The 22,741-nt window shown below is 42.5% G+C and overlaps 2 protein-coding genes across 2 annotated transcripts in view; one reads left to right on the top strand and one right to left on the bottom strand.

The window, feature by feature from the left end:
• Positions 1–3,529: 3,529 nt before the first annotated feature.
• stx4 (syntaxin 4) lies at positions 3,530–13,219 on the top strand. Its single transcript, XM_079261247.1, has 10 exons — positions 3,530–3,697; positions 4,083–4,187; positions 6,488–6,587; positions 6,820–6,894; positions 6,972–7,042; positions 7,376–7,484; positions 8,296–8,369; positions 8,642–8,779; positions 8,856–8,966; positions 12,109–13,219. The coding sequence occupies exons 1-10, from the start codon at positions 3,668–3,670 to the stop codon at positions 12,187–12,189; spliced, it is 894 nt and encodes a 297-aa protein (XP_079117373.1). The 5' UTR covers positions 3,530–3,667; the 3' UTR covers positions 12,190–13,219.
• A 122-nt stretch (positions 13,220–13,341) lies between these two features.
• The window catches only part of srcap (Snf2-related CREBBP activator protein), a 38,352-nt gene continuing 28,952 nt past the window's right edge, over positions 13,342–22,741 (bottom strand). Inside the window, exons 30-34 of the mRNA XM_079260689.1 lie at positions 22,031–22,145; positions 21,597–21,722; positions 21,338–21,514; positions 21,100–21,183; positions 13,342–19,061 (exon numbers count right to left, since the gene is read on the bottom strand). Coding sequence (XP_079116815.1) covers positions 14,727–19,061; positions 21,100–21,183; positions 21,338–21,514; positions 21,597–21,722; positions 22,031–22,145 — 4,837 coding nt within the window. The 3' untranslated portion in view covers positions 13,342–14,726. The remainder of the gene's footprint in view (positions 19,062–21,099; positions 21,184–21,337; positions 21,515–21,596; positions 21,723–22,030; positions 22,146–22,741) is intronic.

Genomic DNA, 22,741 nt, shown 5'->3' with positions numbered 1-22,741 from the left:
CTGAGGTGAAGGCTTCTGCAGGTAAATAGCATCCTCTTGTGGCTATGAGAGTAAAATGTGGTCATGAAGAAGCACCATACAGAGACCTAGGAGGGTCAAGTGCTAGAAGTTACAAAGGGGCACGAGCAAAAATGTGAAAGACTATGCAAAATAGAATAACAATATGCTAGTTCACTGTCCACACCTTATATCTTTAGGACGAAGTGCGGTTTTCAGCCTCACAAAGCTCCTTGTGTTTTAGTTTTAACCTTCATTTCCTGACATGGCATCGCTGCAGAATGAAATGACTGATAAACTACCATCTCCTGTGCATAAAGCGCGCACGCACACACACACACACACACACACACACACACACACACACACACACACACATCAAGAAATCTTGTACTTAAATGTATTTATACTTTAATTTAGTTTTAATATCCACTTAGCACAAGACAGTAAGGTTGCAAGTTATATATTCTATATAAATCTACACTAAATCTACACAACAAGTTTGGGACATTCAACTTTGGGATGGAATATAAATAAAATGTAGAAAAGCTAGACTGATATTGTATCGTGAATGTAGGACATTAAAGTACTGTAGAATTATGCAACAGTGATTATTTCATTTCAGATAAATTACTAACAACAGCTTTAACAACAGACGCTTCTCCTGGGTTTTTGTGGTTTAACACTGAGCATGTTATTCAGGTAGTATTTAAACACTAAACAGTAGCCTAGTACACTTGGATTCAACATTTTAGGGAAGGTTAGATTAAGTTCATCTGTAAAGTTTTTAGTATATTGTTGGTTCATTCTGACATTTAAACAAAAAACGGAATATCTCCAACTTTTTAAGAGTAGCTGAAACATTCTTTTAATACAACTCACCAAGAGTCCTCCATGTCACCAGAAAAAGGCGACAAACTTGTTCATAGGCGCTTTTTCTCTATTTAGGGGTCTGAATCACTGTTCACAATGTTAAGTTTGTAGTCCAGCGGGTGTGCGTCAGTGTAATCGGTGGACCAGGAAATTATACCCTGACAAAAGTTCCGCGATTAAATACGTTCACTAACGCGTTCATTTTCCTGTAATTAATTAAATAAATAATTAAATATAGTAAGTAACACGTTAATATATATATCTAAAATCATATAGTTTAAATGAAAAGATTAGAAAAATGACTATTTAAGGGATTATTTTGGAAGAAAGGATTATAATTGTAAAGGGGGACAGGAATACATAAGCATTTCTTCATCATGCTCCTTTTCGGACTCTATAATAATTGTTACTTTTTTAACCTGTTGATTAAATTGTCTATCTATCTATCTATCTATCTATCTATCTGTCTGTCTGTCTGTCTGTCTATCTACTTAGCATAGTGTGACAGAGTGCAGCACAGGGACCTGACTGGACCATAAATAATTTCACTGAGGGGCAGTGGAAGTAAAAGCCTCACTGTCTCCAGAAACAGACAGAACTCTGAAAGATCTCTATAATGCACTTTGCCCATCACAAAATAAACATGTGAAAAGCCCAGTGATAAAAGTGCCTGTCTCACAAAATGTCCATTTTCGTGAAGCTTCAGGCCAAACACTACTGATACATGCATCAAGAACAGGCAGCTTGAAACTGACAAAAGAGTCACTTGGGCACTTTAAGCACTGGGCTTTTTGTAAACGCCGACATACTCATCCTCCGTCACACTGTGGGGTTAAGTAGCTGCTATAATTCATGGGAGGTGTGTCCAGAATCAGACGCACATGCACACACATAGGAGATGCTCATGTCACATGGTCAGTTTAAAAAAAACAAACAAAAAAACAACAACCTTCATTCGGTCAGTCATCTTGCATTAACACACCGAGTAAATATGCTGCGAAACCTACTCACTGGACCATCAGCTGTTTACTATCCAGAGGTTTGAGTCTACAGTCTCTTCCTGCGTCAGGTCTGGGCAGTGAGTGTCTATGTGCATCATGTGGCCAAGACCTGATGTGACTTATCCAAGGAAGATCTTAGATAGATAAATACATTTTATTTATTTATATTATATTATATATATTTGTATTATATTATATTATATTATATTATATTATATTATATTATATTATATTATATTATATTATATTTATTTATATATTTATTATTTATATTTATATTATTATTATTATTATCATTATCAGTAGTAGTAGTAGTAGTAGTAGTAGTAGTAGTAGTTGCAGCAGTAGCAGTAGTATCCTTTATTTGTTATTTTAGGCCACAGTGACAGACTTTCACACCTGCCAACAATAAATAAATAAATAAATAACTTGGCCAAAAGTGCATAGAATAGAATGGAATAGAACAGAATAGAATAGAATTGAATAGGGGCAAAGGTGCTCCAGCCCCTGCCCACCCAGCATATGCCAACCATGAAGTCATTCTGTAGTCTGGATTGCATGGAGACAGGAAATACCAAAAAAAAAACAAAAAAAAAAAATTAATCTAAGAAAAGTGAAATTGGAAGATGCTTAGATGTAAAATTACGCCTCATGTTTTAAATTTTTCTCAAAATAAAAAATTAGAAAGTGATATGATTATGATTATAGTAAAGATTGTGATTATTATTGTGATTAAAATTAAGGAGCTAATCTGTGAAATCTGTGAAGGAAATTAAAAGTAATCATTAAAAAATAATAAAAATCTTGCCGATTGAATAATAAGATTAAATTACGCGGCAATGCTGTATGCAGAGAAAAAAAATACACACACACACACACACACACACACACACAAAATGGAAACTGCTGGTGGAATCGGTGAAAAAAAAAAGCTAAAATTGATGGTAATGGTGTCAGAGAGAAAGCAGAGAGAGAGAAAGAGACCGCTTCTACTTTTCATTAGTCCTGTTTCATGCTGCTTAAAACCCTTCCTAAATATACCTTGTCACCTTAAAGACAAAAATACGCTAACAGCAAAGAAAGAAATGAAAGTAAATGAAAGAGAGAGTCCTTCAGACTGACCTGTATTAACACAAGTCCTGGTATACAAAGCACAAACACTCAACTAAAGTTTACAACAGATTAGTTTTTCATTTCAAGTGCACTTCAAGGTTGCTTCATATTTACATAAAAAATGTGCGTAAGATTTGATCCATATTCAATTCTTGACTATACTATACTATACTATACTATACTATACTATACTATACTATACTGAGCTGTAGTGATTCCAAGACAAAAATACGCTAACAGCAAAGAAAGAAATGAAAGTAAATTAAAGTGAGAGTTGCTTTTTGGTTTTGTTTTTATTTTTTGGTTTAATTGAAATTGACAATATTTATCTAAGCAACCTGACAGATGGAGCAATATAACTTTTGTCATATATATAGATATATTATTTTATTTTATTGCGTGACTTTGTCCCTCACAAATACATACATTTGTAATATCTAAATGAAATATAAAACCATGAGGAAATTAAGTCATGTGTCGTTACGTCTACAGTCACCAGGGGGCACCAGTGAGTCACATTTAGGTGTTTTAGCCGCAGAAGAAGTAAGTGTCTTTACTGGAGTTTACTTGTTGAATGACAGCAGAGGGAAGTTTGCAGGTTTTTCTGTTTGGAGACAACTAATCTTTCACTGACGGGGACTCAAAGCATTTCTGATACCTGACTGTGAACTTCGCTTGGAAAAATGCGGGACCGAACTAAAGATTTAGGAAATGTGAGTTTGAAAGTTAGCTGCTAACGTTAGCATTAGCACGCTAACCTGCTTACAACTCATTCCGTTCAGTCGATTAGCCTTTTTTTTAAATTTATTAATTTATTTATTTTATACTTTACTTAACCGTGACCATATTTGTTAACAGATTGGTTAGGACGAAACGGTTAAAATGGCAGTATTTAACAGCCTTTTTCGTCCGATTGCTAACTTTAGTGACATTGTATTGTCAACTTCCGTTTCTCCTTAAAGGATCCTACTGTCCGGACAGGGCAGGGCTGCAGTGGATGCAGGGGCTGATAATCTCAGTTTGCATCTTTAGAAAGGTCTGACTGTTTTATCTGTTTTCATTTTATTTATTTATTTATTTTTGTCAACCTCACTGCAGAAAGCCGAGGCTTCAGATGATGATGAAGAGGGCAAAGCTCTGATGATCAATCCTGGAACATCTTCAGCCAAAGATGAGAAGGAAAATGACGCTTTCTTCAGAAAGGTGATCAGTTAAAATAATTTTTTACTGATCTTACACAATATCCTCACTTTTATCCTAAAAAATATTCCAAGTAAAGTTTAACTCATTTATGTAAAGGTGACAGTTGCATCACTGAGACTTTTAAATAGTAAACAGAGTCTCTGGACTTAAGTTAGTTTTGTCAACATTTCACTCTAAGCCTCTCAGTCTCTTCTGAGTTGTCGAAAGTTCCTCATGTCACTAATAATAATAATCAAAATTTCAATATATCTTATTAATAAAAATGTGTACTTTTCACTGACCCTTTGGTTTTTATAAAACAATAACAAAAGATACATTTTTCCAGGATTTAAGCTGTGATTTTCTATCCTGAAGTTTGATTAAAGATTAACAATTTATATATGTCTCATTATAGGAATCAAATGAATGAATCTCACAAATACCATGGCTGTTGTTTGCAAAAAAAACAAAACATTTCACTAAGTTGTTCACAAAGTAAAAGTTATTTTTTTGGGGGGCATTTACACACAACAAGCTATTAAAGTATTTGTACACAAGGCAAAAACTTTTGGAATAAAACTAAATTCCTGCCTGCTCCAACATGTCACAGCCTTTTTAGTTGGTATAATAATTATTAAACATGTTTAAGTGATTGGCTTCATTTTAAGAAAGAAACAGAGGTTTTGGTTGAGTTTTGATTGGTGATAGTGATATAAATACCCCAACAACCAAGGCTTAGCTCGGAAACAGCACTGTGAGAGACTGGTTAGTTGTTGTTTTTTTTATTGATTCTTAGGAAGTTTCCCCACTGAGACATGATCTGATCACCCAGAATTAAAGCTGTTTGAGTTCTCTAAATTCTGAGGAAAGGAGCCTCAATGCTCCTTTTATCTTCTTTAGCATAGGAAACACTGAAGAGTCCTTTATAAAGGGAAAGGGGATCAGACCTGGGTCAGTGTCGTACCTGATTACTTGAACATTGTCACACTATGAGTCCTGTAAAGAAGTATGAGGACAGGAGGGGTAAGTCTGTGACTACTTCCACCTCTTGTGGCTTTTTCTTTACATGTGAGTTTTCATTACCAAGTTTGATCATACATTTATGTTTTATATAACCTGTTTTAAAGGATGACTTTATTCAACTCCTTACAAATTTATTGTACCATCTTTATTTAACCTTTGAGTTTTTTTCCCCAAAAAGTCAACTAAAAGGCCAAAGGATGTTATATTCAACAATGAGGATGTAATATTTTGTAACCATCCTTTATCTCTGATTGTCTGAAAGCTGCTGGTCTTGTGAAGTCAGCAATAACCTGGAGCATCAGACGCCAGTGGACAGATAACTTTAAGCTTGTCCATTCAAAGACTTGCAGGAGTCATCACAGTCTTATATCTGCTCCTGTGCTGAACAGGGAAAATGATCCAGGAGGACTTATAGCTGTTTGTGCTGCTAATAGATGTTGGTGAAATCTCCAACAGAGTTAATGTTCACCAAGGTTTGGTGCTAATTTAGGGTCTAACAAAGATCCTGTTTCATGTCCTAAAGAAGAATCATGGAAGAAATGACTAAAATGTTCCCACTCAGGAGGCAAAACTTTACAGACAAAATCAATCCGATCAGTGTTCATAAAAACAATTGATAAAAAAGATAACAGCCTAGCAATGTAAACCAACACATTGCATAGAAAAATCTGGTTTATGTTTTGTGCATCATTCAGAAAGTTCACTTCAAGGTTGCTTCATATTTACATAAAAAAATGTGCATAAGGTTTGATCCATATTCATTTCTTGACTACACTATACTGAGCTGTAGTGATTCCATGTCCTTCTGACTGACCTGTATTAACACAAGTCCTGGTATACAAAGCACAAACACTCAACTAAAGTTTACAACAGATTAGTTTTTCATTTCAAGTGCTAAAGATTTCTAAAAGCTTGATGTCTGCACAGAAGAAATGATTTTAGGAGTTTTGTGAAGAGGCCAGTGAAGAGAAACTGGGTCATATTTCTTTTGTTTTAAGAGTTTTTTAGTCTTGGCATGAACAAACTGAGTGTTAACATAATTAAATGTGGCTGTAATGAGGTGAGTTGGGATTTCCATATTACCCACGAGCAGAAGTGAGTCCCACAATGTAAAAATAAAAAAATAGTAGTGATATAAAAGTTGAATTTCCAAGGCAAAAATAATTAATTTGATACTTCCACTTTTGAGCAAAAGAAAAAGTTACATTGGCTTGTTTTCTGTTTCTAAAAATCAACTGAAAATGTGATTATATTTCAGCCTGTAGATGCCCAAACTTCAGCTCCTTTATCTTCCTCAGGTCCGAGAGATCCATGAGGGGCTGCAGAATCTCAAAAGGATGGTGTCTGACCTGGAGAACAAACAGAAAACCGTGCTGGGGGTGGCGTTGCCAGAGGAAAGTACGTATATTTCCGTAGAAAATCAGTCAGATTCCAGCTAAGAATGTCACCACACAGCTCCTCAAACTGGATTTAGTCTTTAAAGATATTCATGTGTTTTATGGTGAAGTGGATGAGAAAATTGTAGTCTTGGTGTCAAGATTTAATGCAAGTCTGTTGTGTTTTATGAATGTCTACCGGTCATGGTGTCACTGTCATGTCCTCTGAATGATCTGCCTCCCTCTGGGTTCAGGTATGAAGAAGGAGCTCCAAACTCTTCGAGATGAGATCAAAACCTTAGCGTCCCAGATTCATCGGAGACTCAAGAGTGAGTATTTCTCTGCAACTGTCAGGTTTGGTTTTCATGGCACTTTTTATATATAATGATCCACAATGTTGCTGCAGGTATCGAACCCAAGAAGTCAGAAGATGATGGCAAATATATTCCCGTGAACATTCGGATGCAGCGCACTCAGGTTTTTATTCCTAAATGTTTTTGGCTATAAACTCTCCTCACAGCTTCACATTATGTCCCATGCAGACATGTTAACCACATTGAACCACATTGTTAAAACACCTGGAAGATTATCATTTCATTTAGATAAATAATGTGAATATTTAATAAAAGTACTTATTGCAGTATTTTAGTTTGAGGGTACGCTAATATTCTGACTATAACGTATTTAAACATAGATCATGTAACCCACTCAGTTTAAACCTTTGAGCTTTTTTAATGTTAAATTCAGCTTCAAATCTCTTCCTATGCTCTAAAATGAAATATTAATCAAATCATTCTCCTTTTTTCGCAGCATGGCGTCCTGTCTAAGGAGTTCGTGGAGCTGATGGGCCATTGTAACACCATCCAGGCTCAGTACCGAGACCGTAATGTGGAGAGGATACAGAGGCAGCTGAAAATCAGTGAGTACATGAAGCACAGCAGGGACTTTCTGTCGACGAGTTTCATTTCATTTTTGGTCTTCGGTTTTATTTGTGGAAATTATAGATTTTCTGATTGCTTCATCTCTGCTGCATCATCACATGCGCAGGACTTAGTTCCGTGCTGGATGTCATGTTATCTGCGTTCCATTTGAGACTTATAAAAGCTTTCAGTGGGGTCTACAACCCCCTGCCATTATATATTCAACATCACTTATTATGGAAAACAAGATTATTTTATTTCTAGATTTAAGATGCAAAGCGATTTTTATTTGACAGATATTCTGGCTTTGTAAATGGTTGAGTTGAGGCACGTTAAAAGAAATATAAAAATAACAAATCCTGAAACAAATGCCTGAATCTGGCCCAGTCGACGTAGAAAAGAAAACAATTACCTTTGATTTGTGTATTTCATTTCATTTCATTTAATTTTATTTTATTTTATTAATGGCAGTTTTTCCAGTGGGTCTGCCATCATCAGACATTTAAAAATGGGGGAAAAGTAATTTTGGACCTTAGAAGTAAAAACAAACAAAAAAAAAAGCCTTTAAGAACAAATCATTTTTGTTTGCTTTATGAGGAGATAGCGCTGCATGTCTCACACCATGTTGTGTAATCTGAAGTGTTTTGACGGCAGTGGTTTGGGTTAAAACATTTGGATAATGTGTCTCAAATCTATCAATTAAACTGTGAATGTACTGGTATTAACACACCACACACACACACACATACACACTGACAGAAGTATCTTCATTCCCTGCATGAAACTGATTGGTGTAACTTGTGGCATCAGCTGGCACCAACGTGACCGATGAAGAACTGGACGCCATGCTGGAAAGCGGCCAGACGGATGTTTTTACCCAGAATGTGAGTACAGGTGAAATGAAACGAGATTATCTCGGCGCTGGAAGCCACAACAGGAAGGTTTCTGCTGCAGAAAGTCAGTTTTAGATGTAAATGAGATGACATGATGACAGATTTGCTCTGTTATCTCTAACTGCTCAAACTGGACAGCAGATTTGGTAAGAAAATCATGTGCTGCCCCTAGATTGTCTTTAGTCATACTAGCTGGTGTAGATAAATATTTCCCTACTGAGGTTTAATTTCTGCATGGCTAACCTAATAAAACTACGGTGCAGATCCTGATCGATGCGAAGGCTACAAAGCAGGCTCTGAATGAGATCGAGTCCCGGCACGATGAGATCTTGAAGCTGGAGAGGAGCATCAGAGACCTGCATGACATGTTCCAGTACCTTGCCATGGAGGTGGAAGCTCAGGTAACCACCTTCAGGCTGTTTTAGGCCTTAATAAAAGGTATAAAAAATGTGATTCAGACCATTTTATGTGCTTCAGGGGGAGATGGTGAACAGGATCGAAGCTAACATCCTGCAGTCCTCCAACTATGTGGCGAAAGCAGCGGAAGACACAGGAAAAGCAGTCACATATCAGCAGAAGGCTCGCAAGGTACAACGAGCTTACACATGCAGACACCTCCCAGGGTGTGTTGGGTTCCCATAATCCCACTATCCTCCCACTGCCTCCAGTAGCTCTGACGTTTTACATGCCAGGACATAATGGAAAAACAGTTCATAGTGTAGCACTACATTAGTTTCACATTTTAAAGGTGGAGTATGTAAGATTTTCAATATTTTCAAAATAAATTAACTAATAAAATAACTACAATCACAATTAGATAGTTTTTTTTTAAACATGTAGGTTCCAGTCTGTCCATATTTGATGTGTTATTAAATTACAAGTTTAATTAATGACAAAGACCCTTCTTAAATGTTTGCCTACCAGTAAAAAAAAAAAAAGTGCTTTTTGTCATTAATTAAACTTGTAATTTAATAACACATTAAATATGGACAGACTGGAACCCACATGTTTAAAAAAAAAAAAAAAAAACTACCTAATTATGATTGTAGTTTTTTTTTTTAAATTTATTTTGAAAATATTGAAAATCTTACATACTCCACCTTTAAAACTCAGCCCTTCTGACTTGTTTTAATGGCACACTGACGTTTAACATGGAAATCCCCGGAGCTGTTGTTGCCCAGCAGTGTTCCAAGGCTGAGAAATCACACTTCACTCCTTTTCTTTTCCTTTTCCATCCCAGCGAATCGCTTCACATCAGCGTTTTCCTGCACAGCTCTACAACACACCTGGTTATCAACGCAATGAGCATTTTTGAACAGTTATTTATAAAAGGGCATTATTAGGAGGAGAGAAAATGAAAGGGCAACAGAAAAGAGTCCTAATCGGACAGATTTTTACTGGTTTGAGGGAGCTCAGAGACGAGACAGGCAGCAAGATGGATGCTGAATTAGCTGTCGTTGGGAGAAAATATGCCTAAATTCAGTAGTAATGGAGTTAAAACATGATATCCTGCAGTGACTGGATGAGTGCTGAACCTTCACTTTACTGACAGCAGGATTCAAACATGCATCTTCTATATTAGTTCTTCTTATTTCATCTATTCATCTCCGATCTGTCCGGGCGTGCTCGGTCGCTACAGTCCCGTATGAACAGCGTCTGCTAATAAACAGATGAATCCTACTTACAACACAACAGAAAGCTACCTGCTCAACCACCAGTCACAGCTTTTTTCATCTCTGTTACGTTATAACTTCACCACGGTGACCTTTGTGGCCGTCAGCTTTGATTGTTTGGGTGATATCTGTTTATGATCAGTTTCACATCAAATGTTTGGGATTGTAGGATAATTCCAGGCAGCGTTTGGATGATTGAGATGTTTTACGTACTTAAGCAGGACAGTTTAAAAGCAGACTCTTCCTCTTAGTGGTTTGGTCACATGCTGTTCATAGTTAAACAATCAACCTCTCTTTCACTTTCTTGTATTTCTTTCATTTATTCTTCCCCAAATTGCAAAACATCCTGTTGTACATTTCCATTTATCTGAAGTTGCATCTTCACGCTGACCAGATTTTTGTTGGGTTTTTTTTCTAACCTAAACGCATTTTTGAGTTACGTTTGGTTTCTAATATTAGTTTTAGAGAGTTTTTTTCTACTTTGAAATTTTAGTGACGTCCCAGGGAGGGACTCTTTGATCGGCCACGCCCACTTTCACTGTTTAGTATAACTACTCCGAGCAGTTGCCCAATCAGACACAAGCAGGCAGAGGGCGGAGCTTTCTCTGTTGGCTTGTTTCTGGCAGAGGCTGATCTGAGAGGATCAATACAACATGAATGAAGGGGTTTGTGGAAAATGCTTGATTATTTCTTGTCCTTCTGGACTTGCATATTAAAATAAACCGAAATGTGCATCATAGAGACACTTGAAAGCAGTTGCCATTAATAGAAGGACATCTGCTTCATTAAGGCTGGAGAGAAGCCACACAAAAGTCCCAGACTGGACGCTACAGGTCAGCCTGGGAAGATGGCTTCGCCCCCCCCTCCGGCACATTGCTGCAACATCCTTCTGTCCAGACATACCCCATGCGCTCCTCCACCACCAGGAGCTGGTGGAGGAGCGCATGGGGTTAGAGGTGGAAGGTATTCCATAGGGCTGTGACGATATGCTTGTCCCGATTCGATTTAAATTGCGATTCTCACAATTCTTCGATTTTGCTTATTTTTGTAAATTAAAACAAACAAAAAAAAAAAAATTTATAAAAATTTTTTTTTTTTTTTTTGCTCGTAATTTTTCTTGATTTCAATTAGGAAGAAACAACACAAAAGATCAATAAAAACAATAAAAAATTACTAAAATTTCATTATGGATTATTTTCATTTATTAGGAAATGGGCTGCACGGTGGAACAGTGGTTAGCACTGTGGCCTCACAGCAAGAGGGTCACTGATTCAATCCTTGGCTGGGGAGGGGTTCAGTCAGTGGCCTTTCTGTGTGGAGTCTGCATGTTCTCCCCGTGTATGCGTGGGTTCTCTCCAGCTTCCTCCCACCGTCCAAAGACATGCACGTTAGGTTAATTGGTTACTCCCATAGGAGTGAGTGTGAGTGGTTGTTTGTCTCTGTGTGGCCCTGCGATGGACTGGCGAGCTGTCCAGGGTGTACCCTGCCTGTCGCCCAAAGCCAGCTGGGATAGGCTCCAGCTTCCCCGCGACCCTGAATTGGATTAAGCGGTTCAGAAAATGAATGAATGAATGAATATTTCGGAGAAAAAAAAAAAGGTTGGATGCAGAGGCTTTTTAGGACGTTCAGTCTGTAAAGTCCTCCGCAGGCTAAGAGCTGCCGAGATGAGGGCCGTCAGGGCTGCTGGTGAAGCTGTGGAAAAAGCCAGAATCTGGCTTTAAATTAAGAGGGCTGATTGGTGGGTTGCTGCTGGCTAGCAAGTCGGGCCTGCTCACCCCCGGCTGGGTCGTCTGGGTGAAGGTGTATGTATGTTGCAAGACCCCAAACACCCAGCGACCCCAGGACACATCACTAAAGATGCATCCCAGATGTTGTACAGCGTGGGAGGAACATCCGAGCCGTTTTTCAGTCCGAGTTTGTAAATGTTGACTTTGGATGTTAAATCTGCTCTCTAGTGATCACAATGTCCTTCTCCTGACAACCCAAGAAACCATTTCATGTCTGTGAGCTTTTATATCTGCATTTTATAACCACTTTCTCTCTCTTTCCCTCTGCAGAAAAAAATCTGGATCGCCATCTGTTTGGCCATCCTCCTCATCATCATCATCATCGCGCTAGTCTCTACTTTCAGCTCCTAACACGAGGCTACGGTACACAAGTTGGCTGTAGCTGTTAGGAGGAAGCACATTTTATGAAAAGAAAACCTGTTTCTGTAAATAATTGAACCCACCAGAAATGCAGGTGAACTTAGTGTTATTTTAAACCACTTGCATTTATTTCATAGTCGTCTTCCTCTAACCCAACAAGCTCCAAATATTTTTACTTCTTCCTGTCGTTTAAATGACCAGAAACGTACTATGGGAGTTGCCAGTTTCTGTTCAACCAGTTATAAACTGTTACTTCAATCATTCTGCCTCCTTTGCAACGTTTAAGGAAGCAACAGAAAAGGAACTAAGTGACCTTAAGAAAAAAAAAAAGAAGGCACAATGCAGTATTGAAACACTGGCGCTTTTCATGCTGTACTCAGGAAAACTGTTATAAATTGGAGATGTAATGAACAATTTTATTGCTTAAGACTTTATGGGCAATTACAGAAGATGAACTAATATAATTGTACATAACGTATATTGTTGATTTGTGCAGATTTCCTAAACTTGAAAGCTATTTGAAACTCCCTTCATGCAACAAATGTAAATATATTCTGCCTTTTATTGTAGATTAATGCTACAAAGACAAAGTTGTCTCAGCACTGCAACTCCACGCCCAGAACTGGTTCTTACACCGTTCCAATCATGTTTTTGGTTTGAATATTGTCAGCTGCTACGGAAATGTTCAGTGAAACCCTTAATTCCAGAAGAAACTGTGCCTTCTCCATTATATCAAGCTGGGAAATGTGATTTTTGTGCACTAACATTAAAAGGGATGGAGTGACTTTTTATTTGTCTAAATTCAAGTAGTTGTTTCAGGAGATCCCTCGACTGTTCACCAGTTTGTCTGCTTCAGGATGTTGTGACGAAACCAAGATGATCTGTTAGGAAAAGTAGTCCAGAGCTTTGAGCAAGCCGACAGGGCCGTGACTCTCCCACCGGTCGCTGTTACAGCTGTTAAAATCTTTTGCATCTTTCCTTTATTTTAATATTTGTTTTTAAATAAAATATTGTCATTCTATCACTTTGTTTCTTGTCATTAATTTATCTGAAATGTGGGCACACTTTCCCACGAAAGCATTAACAGAATCCAGTAAGACAAACTAACTTTTGGTCTTTTTATTCAACTGTAATTGTCTTTAATTTTCAAGTAAAACAACGTGGAATTACAAGGGATCAAAGGAATGCAACAAATAAAGAGACGAATCAAAAGACCATCACCAGTAACTACCCATCCCCACCAAATATCACTTTTGCTCAAAATTAAATCGACAATTTACAGTCATCTGGAACTGTACCAGCAATTTTATTCACATTTTTTTTTCCTTACATGAACCGAGAGCGATGACGTGATGTGACAAAGCATCAGGTGAAAAATGAATTTGGTAGAGCTGATGCACAAGGTGTGTTGGTTTCGCAGAAGGGTTGTATGTTTAGTTTGGCTTTAGTTTCTTTTTAATAAGCTGCTTCAGGTGCTTCACAAGGCAATAAGAGGTTGAAAACCGTTTGGCCAAAGAGGCACTCTCACGTCACTAACATCGACTCGCCCTTTGAATATAAATACATGACAACGTGGACTGCAGCGGCAACGGTCAGTGGGAGTACTGGGGTTAAAGAAAAAAAGATGCAGCATCTTGGAGACAATTTGTAAGTTCAATTAATAAATTCTCATACTGTAGAGATACGCAGAGGTACCAGGAAGCAGTTCATTGACTCAAGTATTACTACACCACAACGCCAAAAATAGCTCAGGGCCGCATTTTTTTTCCTCTTATAAATGTGCAAATGAGAAACGCAAGGCTGGATTTTATATGAATCCAATGAACAGAAATGATATAAGAAAAAAAAAAAAAAAAAAAAAAGGACGAAGCAGACAAGCTCCAGCATAACGCAGCCACATCGACAGACCTGTTCTCTTCCCAAAACCCTGGAAGAAATCATAAAATATGCATAACTTATCGACTGACTACAAAGAAACAATAGTCAGGACAGCTGATGAGTTCTGAAAGCAAACTTTCTAAAACCTCCAACGTGAGAAAGAACTGCTCGCTCGGAAGGTTTCAGTGTCACACGAATGACTCTCAGTAACTCCGATAGTGGGAGCTGTGTGATCCCAGTTCAGAGGTGTCCGAGCGTTCCAGTTCTGAATGATTACAGTACATTATGTTACTTCTTGCACCTTTGCCCCCCCCTTCCAGTCCCAGTGGTCAGCGCTTCCACTGCAACAATCCTCGTCTGCTTACGGGCGTGCTACAATGACGCCACGCTGTTATGGTCAGTCCAGCATCCCTGAGCCTTCTCCCCCAGTGCCAAACTGGTGAGGGGACTGGCTCTGTTCAGAAAGGGAGAGGGCCCAAGAGGCAGGGAGGTCTCTGGCTTGTGCAGCACTCGCGCCCCATGTTTTCCTCGGAGTGCAGGCAAAGCAGCAACCTCGGAGGTCGTGACATGCTCGCTCACTGTGCCCTGCAACACCGCTTTGTTTTGTTGGTTTTTTTTTTGTTTGTTTGTTTTTCCCTTCGGCACGCCGATCACGTCTTGTTGCGTTGCTGACCAGCAGAGGAGCGAGTGCTGGCGGCAGGGGAGCGCGCCTGCGCTGCCGCGAGCGCCGCCACGCTCCGCAGCACCCTGTCCGGCGTTCCCTCGGCGCCTGAGCTGCTGGTCACCTCCTGCGATGGCTTCAGAGATCTCCTGCCGTCCTTCCGGCTCTGCTTCTCCTTTCTGGCGCGCTCGGGGCTGCGGTCTCGGTCGCGCTCACTGCCTGAGGACGTGGCGCGGGAACGGGAGCCTCTGCGCTCCGTGTTCTGGGAGCTGATGCTGTGAGTGCGCTGGCTGCTGTTGCTGCTGCTGCGGCTTCTGCTGCTGCGGCCACCGCAGTCGCCCTCGCCATCGCTGCTCATGCTGCTGCAGGCGCTGTGACCTCTCGACGAAGACCGCGTCTCTCCTTCACCTTCCTTTCCTCTTGACTTCTTGCTACCACAGTCTTTCTCCTCCGCTCTGGGCCTCTTGTACTCCGCTTCGAGCGGTGGAAGCAGCGCTCCGGGACACTGCCTGGTGGAGCGGGACGCACTGCGGCTCGTCTGCTTTGGAGCTGAACTTTTGCTTTTATTATTCGTAAGGTTTACGGAGTTGCTTTGAGGAGAGGCGGGCACACTTTTAGCTTTTTGGTTCTTGTCAGAAGAGGAGGTGGAAGCCCCCGCAGCCTTGCTTCCAGAGTCTTTCCGAGGTGTGTGCCCCGGAGTGTCCACCCTTCCTTTCATTGCAAGCAGCTTGGCGGCTGCGTTCAGAGCCGAGCACCTTTTCCCCAGAACCTCCGGCTCAGGAGGCGACGAGGACACGCTGTTAGTCTGAGCTTTACTGTCCTGTGAAGGCTGACATCCTGCAGACTTCCTCGTCAGCCTAACTGAGGACGTGTCGCTGCCCGACTCGCCTCCTGTGGATGCATTGGTGTTGTTTGATGTATTTTTATCCAAGCTGCGCGGCGGTTTCCCTCCTTTCCGCTCCTTGCTGCCCTTTTCCTTTTCCTGGTCCTGCAGGCCGAGCTTGGCGGAGCGCGTCAGCCGCTTCCTGGTCTCACTGCTGTCAGAGTCGGAGGAGGAAGAGGAAGATCTGGAGCGCCTCCTACGAGAGGCAGCGGTGATGGGCTGCTCCTCGCCGCTTTCTGCCTTCTTCTCTCTCACTTCCTTTTGCTCCTCCTCAGATCGACCATCCGTTCGCCTCTTCTTGGCAGGATGCCGGTTTTCGTACGTCCTCTTATGGTGAGCGTGACGAGTGAGGGTGGACGTGGAACACTCGGATGACGGCGAAGAGGAGCGCACGGACTCCTGACTGCTCTGCCTGCTGAGCGACCTTTTCCGACTGGGAGGTTTCAGGTCTTCGCTCGCGTCCTCTGCTGCCTGTCGCCTCGGCTCTTCCTCCTTTTTCGTGTCGTCTTCCTCTTTGATGATCTTCCCAGATGAAAACTCGTTAGTCTCAGAGGAGCTCTTTCTTTTCAGCGACTTGGCGATGTCCTGCTTTTTGTGTTCCTCGTGCTCGCTGGTCTTCACTTCGGCCTCCACATCCTCTACTTCCATCTCAGTCACTGTGTCCGTGTCGCTTTTAGAGTCGGACAACTTCTGCGTTGGCTCGGAAGCCCCCGTCTCGGTCAGTGTTGGAGTGCGGCGTGGAGCCTCAGTTTGAGCCAGTGTGGAGGAGTTCTGGTCTTCCAGGGAACTGGCTGTAGTGGTTTGTGTGCTGGAAACTGTGGGCAACGTTGTGGCTTCTGAAGCAGAGTGGGCTGTGGAGGGGATCTGGGTAGATGTAGTATAAGTGGTGGCGACTGTGAGCGACTTTTCTGTGGACGCTGTAGTCATGGTAACCATTTCAGGCGTTTGTTTGGGATCTGATGACAGGAGCTCAGAAGTCTTTTCTGCTGTTGTGACAGGGGTAGAATTTACGGTGGGTGATGAAACTGCCTCCACAGCTGGAGCAGATGTGGATGTGGAAGGAGTGGAGGCAGGACTAGGTGGAGCAGCGGATGTCCCAGAGAACTCTGCAGGCTCAGTCTTTGTGACGTCTTGCGTTGGCGGTGAGGAAGTTGTGACTGATTTGATGGGAGTTGTAGCGATCTCCTCATTAGTCCTCACTTCGTCTGGAGAAGTATTTTCAGGAGATGGGGAGACTGATGTCACTGGGGGTTTTGCAGAAGCACCGTCAGACGTGCAGGGGCTCGACTTTGATGAACTTGTCGGCACAACGGTCGTGGGATTTGATGGGCTGGCTTGTTTAGTTTTTATTAAAGTTGTAGGTGGACAAGTGAGTTTCTGAGACAGCGGAGGGCTCAATATGAAGGCTGAAACGTCGTGGGTTTTAGGTGGGATAGAGGTTACAGCTGGTGCAGCAGGGTTTTGTTGAGTTGTAAGTGATTCCTCTGTAGTGGCAACAACCGGTTTTAAAGCTGCGTCTGTAGCTGTTGGGATTGTTGTGGCGGGATCTGTTGATGCTGGATTCGTTTTGGCTGCTGCGGCAGACGCCTCAGTGTGTGGAGGACGAGCATCTGGTGTAGCTTTAGCAGACTCTGGCTCTGGAGGGACTTCAGGAGCTGTGGAAACGGTTGTTGACTTCACAGCTGGAGGAGCTGGTGAAGATGGTGAAGCTGGGGGGGCTGTGGTGCTGATGGAGATGGTGGAAGATATGGCTGCAGGAACAGGGAATGCAAAAGAAGCCTGGGCCGAAGCTGCGTTTAGAGATGGAGCTGAACTAATGACATGTGTGGATGTTGAGGTGGATGCAGTCGTAGAAGGTGGGGAAGACACCTGGGCTGCAGGTGCTGCTGGTGCCGGGACTGGTGTTGAAGCGTGATCGGTCTTCACTGCAGCGGCGGAAACCTCAGCTTCCTCAGATTTAGTCAGCTCTGAGGCCTGACTTGTGGTGAAAACAGCAGCAGTTTGGGTCTCTAGCGGGACTCTTGGCTCTGTGTTCATGTCAGTTCTTGATACATTAGAGTTCTGTGCTTCTGCAGCAGCATCTAGTGTAGCTGTAGAGTCTTTGCGAGGACGTCCCCTCTTGCGTTTCGGGGATAGAGGGGGGTTCTCTTCATCGTTTCTCGAAGCGGTCACTTTGTCAGGCTCAGAAAATGCAGGAGGAGTCTTCGGAGGCCGACCTCTCTTTCTTTTCACAGGCGTCTCAAGAGAATTCACAGCCAACTCTGTGGAAGCTGCGGGCGAGTCTTTGCCTGGTGGGGCATCCGTTTTCTTGGATTGGGTCCCTCCTCTTCCTCGCCCCAGATGGTGCTGCTGCTCTCCCAGCTGAGCAGCCATGCGGGACTCTGTTTCCAACCTGCGTCGCACAGGGAGGTTCCTCAGCACGGGCATGTCGGGGGAAAGATGAGGTGGGAAATATGGAGGGTAACCTCGGACGGGCTGCGGGTGCACAGACGAAACGGGGGAGGTGTCTTGGTCCTGAGGGGATTTGGAAGCGGTCGCTTTCGTCTTTCCATCAGGGCTCTCTGATGCATCATCTTTGTTTGGCTCTTCAACAAGACCAGCGGCGTTCTCCTCGGCTGCCGCTTCTTCTGAGAAACCTCCGCCTCCAGTTCCGCTTCCTCTCCTCCGCCTCCTCCGGGGCTCCTTCTCCTCCACCACCGTGACCAGTCGTCCCGGAAGCTTCCGCAGAACTTTGGCGGATGGCGAATCGTCGACCAGACCCCGCAGCACCTCTTCGTCCGCCGACTGCCGCTTGCGGGGAGATCTGCTGGTGGAAGGAGGCGAAATAGAACTGCGGTCTTTACCATCTTCCTCTTTTGTCAGATGGTCCACGGCGCCGCTGGAGTCTAGCGACGACTCGGACATTCTCCTCTCTTTCTCGCCCTCCTTCTTCTCGGTCTCTCCAGCTTTCCCTGCGGGGGGAGAGCTTGTGGGAGCGGAAGGCACTGGACTGGGATGGGAACGGTTTGGTTGAGTCCTGGCTTTCGTGGTCTGATGGTCTCTGGCAGGAGAGGACGCTTTAGAAGACTTGGAGGACTCATGAAGCCTGCTGGATGAGGTTTTTTGATGATCTGTGCAGGACGGGGTGGTAGACGCAGAACCAGCGTCCTTGGTAGCCCCTCTTCCTCTCAGCCCGCAGCGGAGTCTCTCAGGCACTTCTCTTGGAGTGGCGGGCTCAGGCTCGGTTTCGGGCGACGCTCCGCGCAGTCGACCGCTCATCCTCGTGGAGGTGACCGTCTTGTCCTTGGGTTTACGACCACGGCGGGCAGGAGCTGGCTGAGCGGGCTCAGAAGAGGCGGGCGTTGGCAAAAAGTCATCCTCATCTTCATCAGATGAAGGGTGGAGCATGAGACCCTCCTCTTTGGCCTGGTCCAGGCCCTTCCTGGCAGCCTCCACCTGCTCCTAAACAGACAAAAGAAGAAGAAAAACAGATTTAAAACTCAATGAAAAAAAGCGGTGTGCGAGTACAGAATGGTTTCTGTTTTCTGTTTTGATCAAAGTAAAGCTGTGAAGGTGTAACGCAGGTCCCACAAGGCCTGCCGTCCTGCAGGTTTTCAGCGTATCCCTGCACAAACACACCTGACCCAAAAAAAGAGGATCCAACAACCCATAAAGTTCTGCACAATGAAGCTTGTTACAAACTCCACGAGAAGCAAGGACTGAGTTCTTGTTCTCGAGGCTGCAAGAACAAGAAAAAACTTCTTGTCAGGTTCATCCATCCTCCACGAGAAGCACGTCTGCAGCGGGGAGGGATCACTGCGGGGGGCGATGTCTGCTTTTATATGCAATGAATCCAGTTGTTACCTCCGCCAGGTTATGTGTTTCCCGGCGTCTTTTTGCTCAAGATAACTTAAAAGCTTACGGACGGATTTTCATAAAAATTTCAAGAGTTGCTGCAAATGTAAAAATGAAGAACTGATTAAATTCTGGTGGTGATCCGGATCACCGTTTGGAATTTTTAAAAAGGATTCTTAAACATTGTGCTTGGCGGAGGTTTCCGCTCTCCGAGTGCTTTTCTAGTTTCATATTTAATGAGCAACTTCGTCCGCGGCAGGGCGGGTCGTGCACTCGGCTGGAATGTCACGTGTAAAAATATTCGTACTTTCTCACCACCTCTATCAGATGTTTTATCAAAACAATCTGTTTTACCTGCAACAGCAAAAACGTGGAAGCAGCAACTCCGCTTCAAGCTTTTTCTGTGTTAACCCCGCCCACCTCAAACGTCCGACAAAATCACACGATACTTCTCGGAGCCCCGCAAAAAAAAAAAAAAGTTCTTCCAGCCCAATGTGTCGAGAACAGTCTTCAAATGCATCCGCGAGAACAAAATGACGTCATCTTCTTCTCGGAGCCTCGAGAACAAGAAAAAAGTTCTTGCTTCTTGTGGAGGATTAACAAGCTTTACTCAGTCTGGTGCAGGGCTGCGTGGGACTGAGTTGAGTAGCCCTGGTCTGAAGTATTGATGAAAAATCAACAAAATTCTTGTTAAATAAACGTGACATCAGAACGTTAATGGACCTGCTGAGTTGCAGAGCAAAAGACTGGATGTACGGTTTCACAGTCTGCAAACTGAGATTCTGCAGATGCACAAGTGGCCCTGATCATGATAATCATGCCCTCCCCACTCATCTGCACATGTAATTATGCCTCTTTTCCATTAGATCAGCTTGTCTAAACATAACTCGCCTCAACATGGTCCCGTTTCTTTTCAAGTACAGTTTAGTACCAGGTCAAACCAGGTCTTGTGTGAAATCGCTGTGACGTCAGTGTTGTGCACGACAAGCTCTATAACAGCATTAAGATGGAGGACCTAGAGGCAACCATGTATATCTGCGACTTGGTCTGTGGCTAGTTTTCAGCAACAAAATAAAAAAAAACAGCGAGAGGGAACAACCTTCAGTCCCGTCTGTTCGATCCACTCTGACCATCGTGGTCCTTTACCTGCCGATCGTCACTTCTGAGTTTCTTCAGCTTCTCTTGCACTGCTGAAAATGGCTAGCCGTCGCCACTGACAGAAAGCTCTTGATAGATTTTTTCATTTTGTGTCGCTCCATCTGGTTCCCTCTGTATCCTTTCCTCAGCAACCACGCAAAGAAATGTCTCCGCCTCAACGTTGAACCACGGAACAGCCTTTTGTTGCGCCATCGCTTGTCACGTAATGTACACAACTTGCGTGTTGGAGTAGCTCTTCCAGTGAGTTCCCTCCCTGACCTCTGATTGGCCACGCCCCTGACCAATAGCGGCATGCAGTCTGGCGACGTCACACACAACTCAACTCAGCTCGTTTAGAACCAAGTACCGGCAAACGGGTACAAAAGCAGAGTGGAAAACCCTAAAAAACCAAGTTGAGGCGAGTTAAGTTGAGACAAGCTGATACTAATGGAAAAGGGCCAACTGTGTGTGTGTGTGTGTGTGTGTGTGTGTGAGTGAGTGACCTTACCTCAGCCTGCTTCAACTCCTCTTTGCACACATCTTCCAATGACGCCTCCAGGAAGTTCATGGCGTATCTCTCAATGGGAGTGAGCTACAGAAAAGCAGACAAAACATATATAAATCCGTCTGAATGTTTCGCTCCATAAAATAAACCAGATATATTTTATTTTTGTTATATTGTACAGATCAACTAAACTTTTTCCTGGATTTTAATTTATCATTTACAGTCCTGAATAATTATTCACCTGCTCCACCAGGGCAGCAATTTCCTGTTCAGCTTTGGAGAGCTCCTCCACTTCCTCCTGCTCCCCTCCATCGTCCAGCGGTATATTCTCGTTAAACTCCGCCAGTTCGGCTACCTGCTCGGCTTTAGCCTGAGAGGCTGCTACTATGTCCTCCTCATCTTCAGCACGACACAGCGCCTGAGGGGAAAAAATGTAACATAAGACCTTTGTGCTGTTTATATTTAGATATATTAGGAGACTTCCTTCCAGCATAAGCTACCTGTTCCAGGATGGTGGTGCTCTGCTTGTTGACACCTTCCTCTTCCTCAGCTTGGGGAACGGAGAGCTCCACCGCCATCTCCCTCTTCTCCCCATCGTTGACATCAAACAGCTCCCGGATGGTTTGCTGAGGAACAAACAGGCAAAATGTTGTGCGCTTCACGGAAAGAAAACAAGATGCACATGAACACCACAACACATCCAACATGCTGCAACGTGATCGGAGCTCAATAAACACAAAAGCTTTGAATGAAAAACACATTTCTTCCTGTATAACGCCGAGTCTGGTGATTGATTAACAATGATTAGTCACCATGTAATCATTAGCCAGCAAGAACACTTTCCAAACAGGCAGTTAGACAAACAGCTAATGCAGTGAAGTACCTTTAATTCCCAACATAATCAGGTTTCCTGTAAACAAACAAATAAAGGTACCTGTTTGAAGAAGGCAGTGGTGAAGTTTCCTCCTTCAATCGCCATGTCTCCCAGCATCCTCTTCTGGTTGGCTTTCTTTAAAATGTTCTCCTCAACCGTCCGCTCACTGATCAACCTGAAAACAGAAAGAACAACATGCGGTCCGTTCAAAAGGCCAGACAGCCATGGTGAATGGGACAAAACTTCTTTTTAACTTTTTTATTTTTCTCCCCATAATGGGAGTTAATGCAAGAATTCTCAGCAGCAGAAACATCTGTACACACTTCTTATTCAGAAGATACTTGGCTATGTATATATCACGCTACTTTCTCTCAGTTCTGTCTGCCTCCCCCTTTCTCTTTCTTTTTCCCCCCACTCCCCTTTTCTTTTCTCTTTTTTTCTTTATATAAAGAACATAAAAAAGAATAATGTCAATAAAGATATATTGGGTCCATCTGAGCCAGACCTGGTCAAATTTATCTGAACAAGATGAAACTTTTTCCTGGTTTCTTCCTCACATTAAAGGTGGAGTATGTAAGATTTTCAATATTTTCAAAATAAATTAACTAATAAAATAACTACACTCATAATTAGTTTTTTTTTTAACATGTAGGTTCCAGTCTGTCCATATTTGATGCGTTATTAAATTACAAGTTTAATTAATGACAAATGACAAAAAGCACTTTTTTTTACTGGTAGGCAAACATTTAAGAAGGGTCTTTGTCATTAATT

This window comes from Telmatherina bonti (genome assembly GCF_933228915.1).
Source record: "Telmatherina bonti genome assembly, chromosome: 21".
Taxonomy (NCBI): domain Eukaryota; kingdom Metazoa; phylum Chordata; class Actinopteri; order Atheriniformes; family Telmatherinidae; genus Telmatherina; species Telmatherina bonti.
The sequence above is the reverse complement of the archived record's forward strand: the minus strand, read 5'-3'. Positions and strand labels throughout refer to the sequence as shown.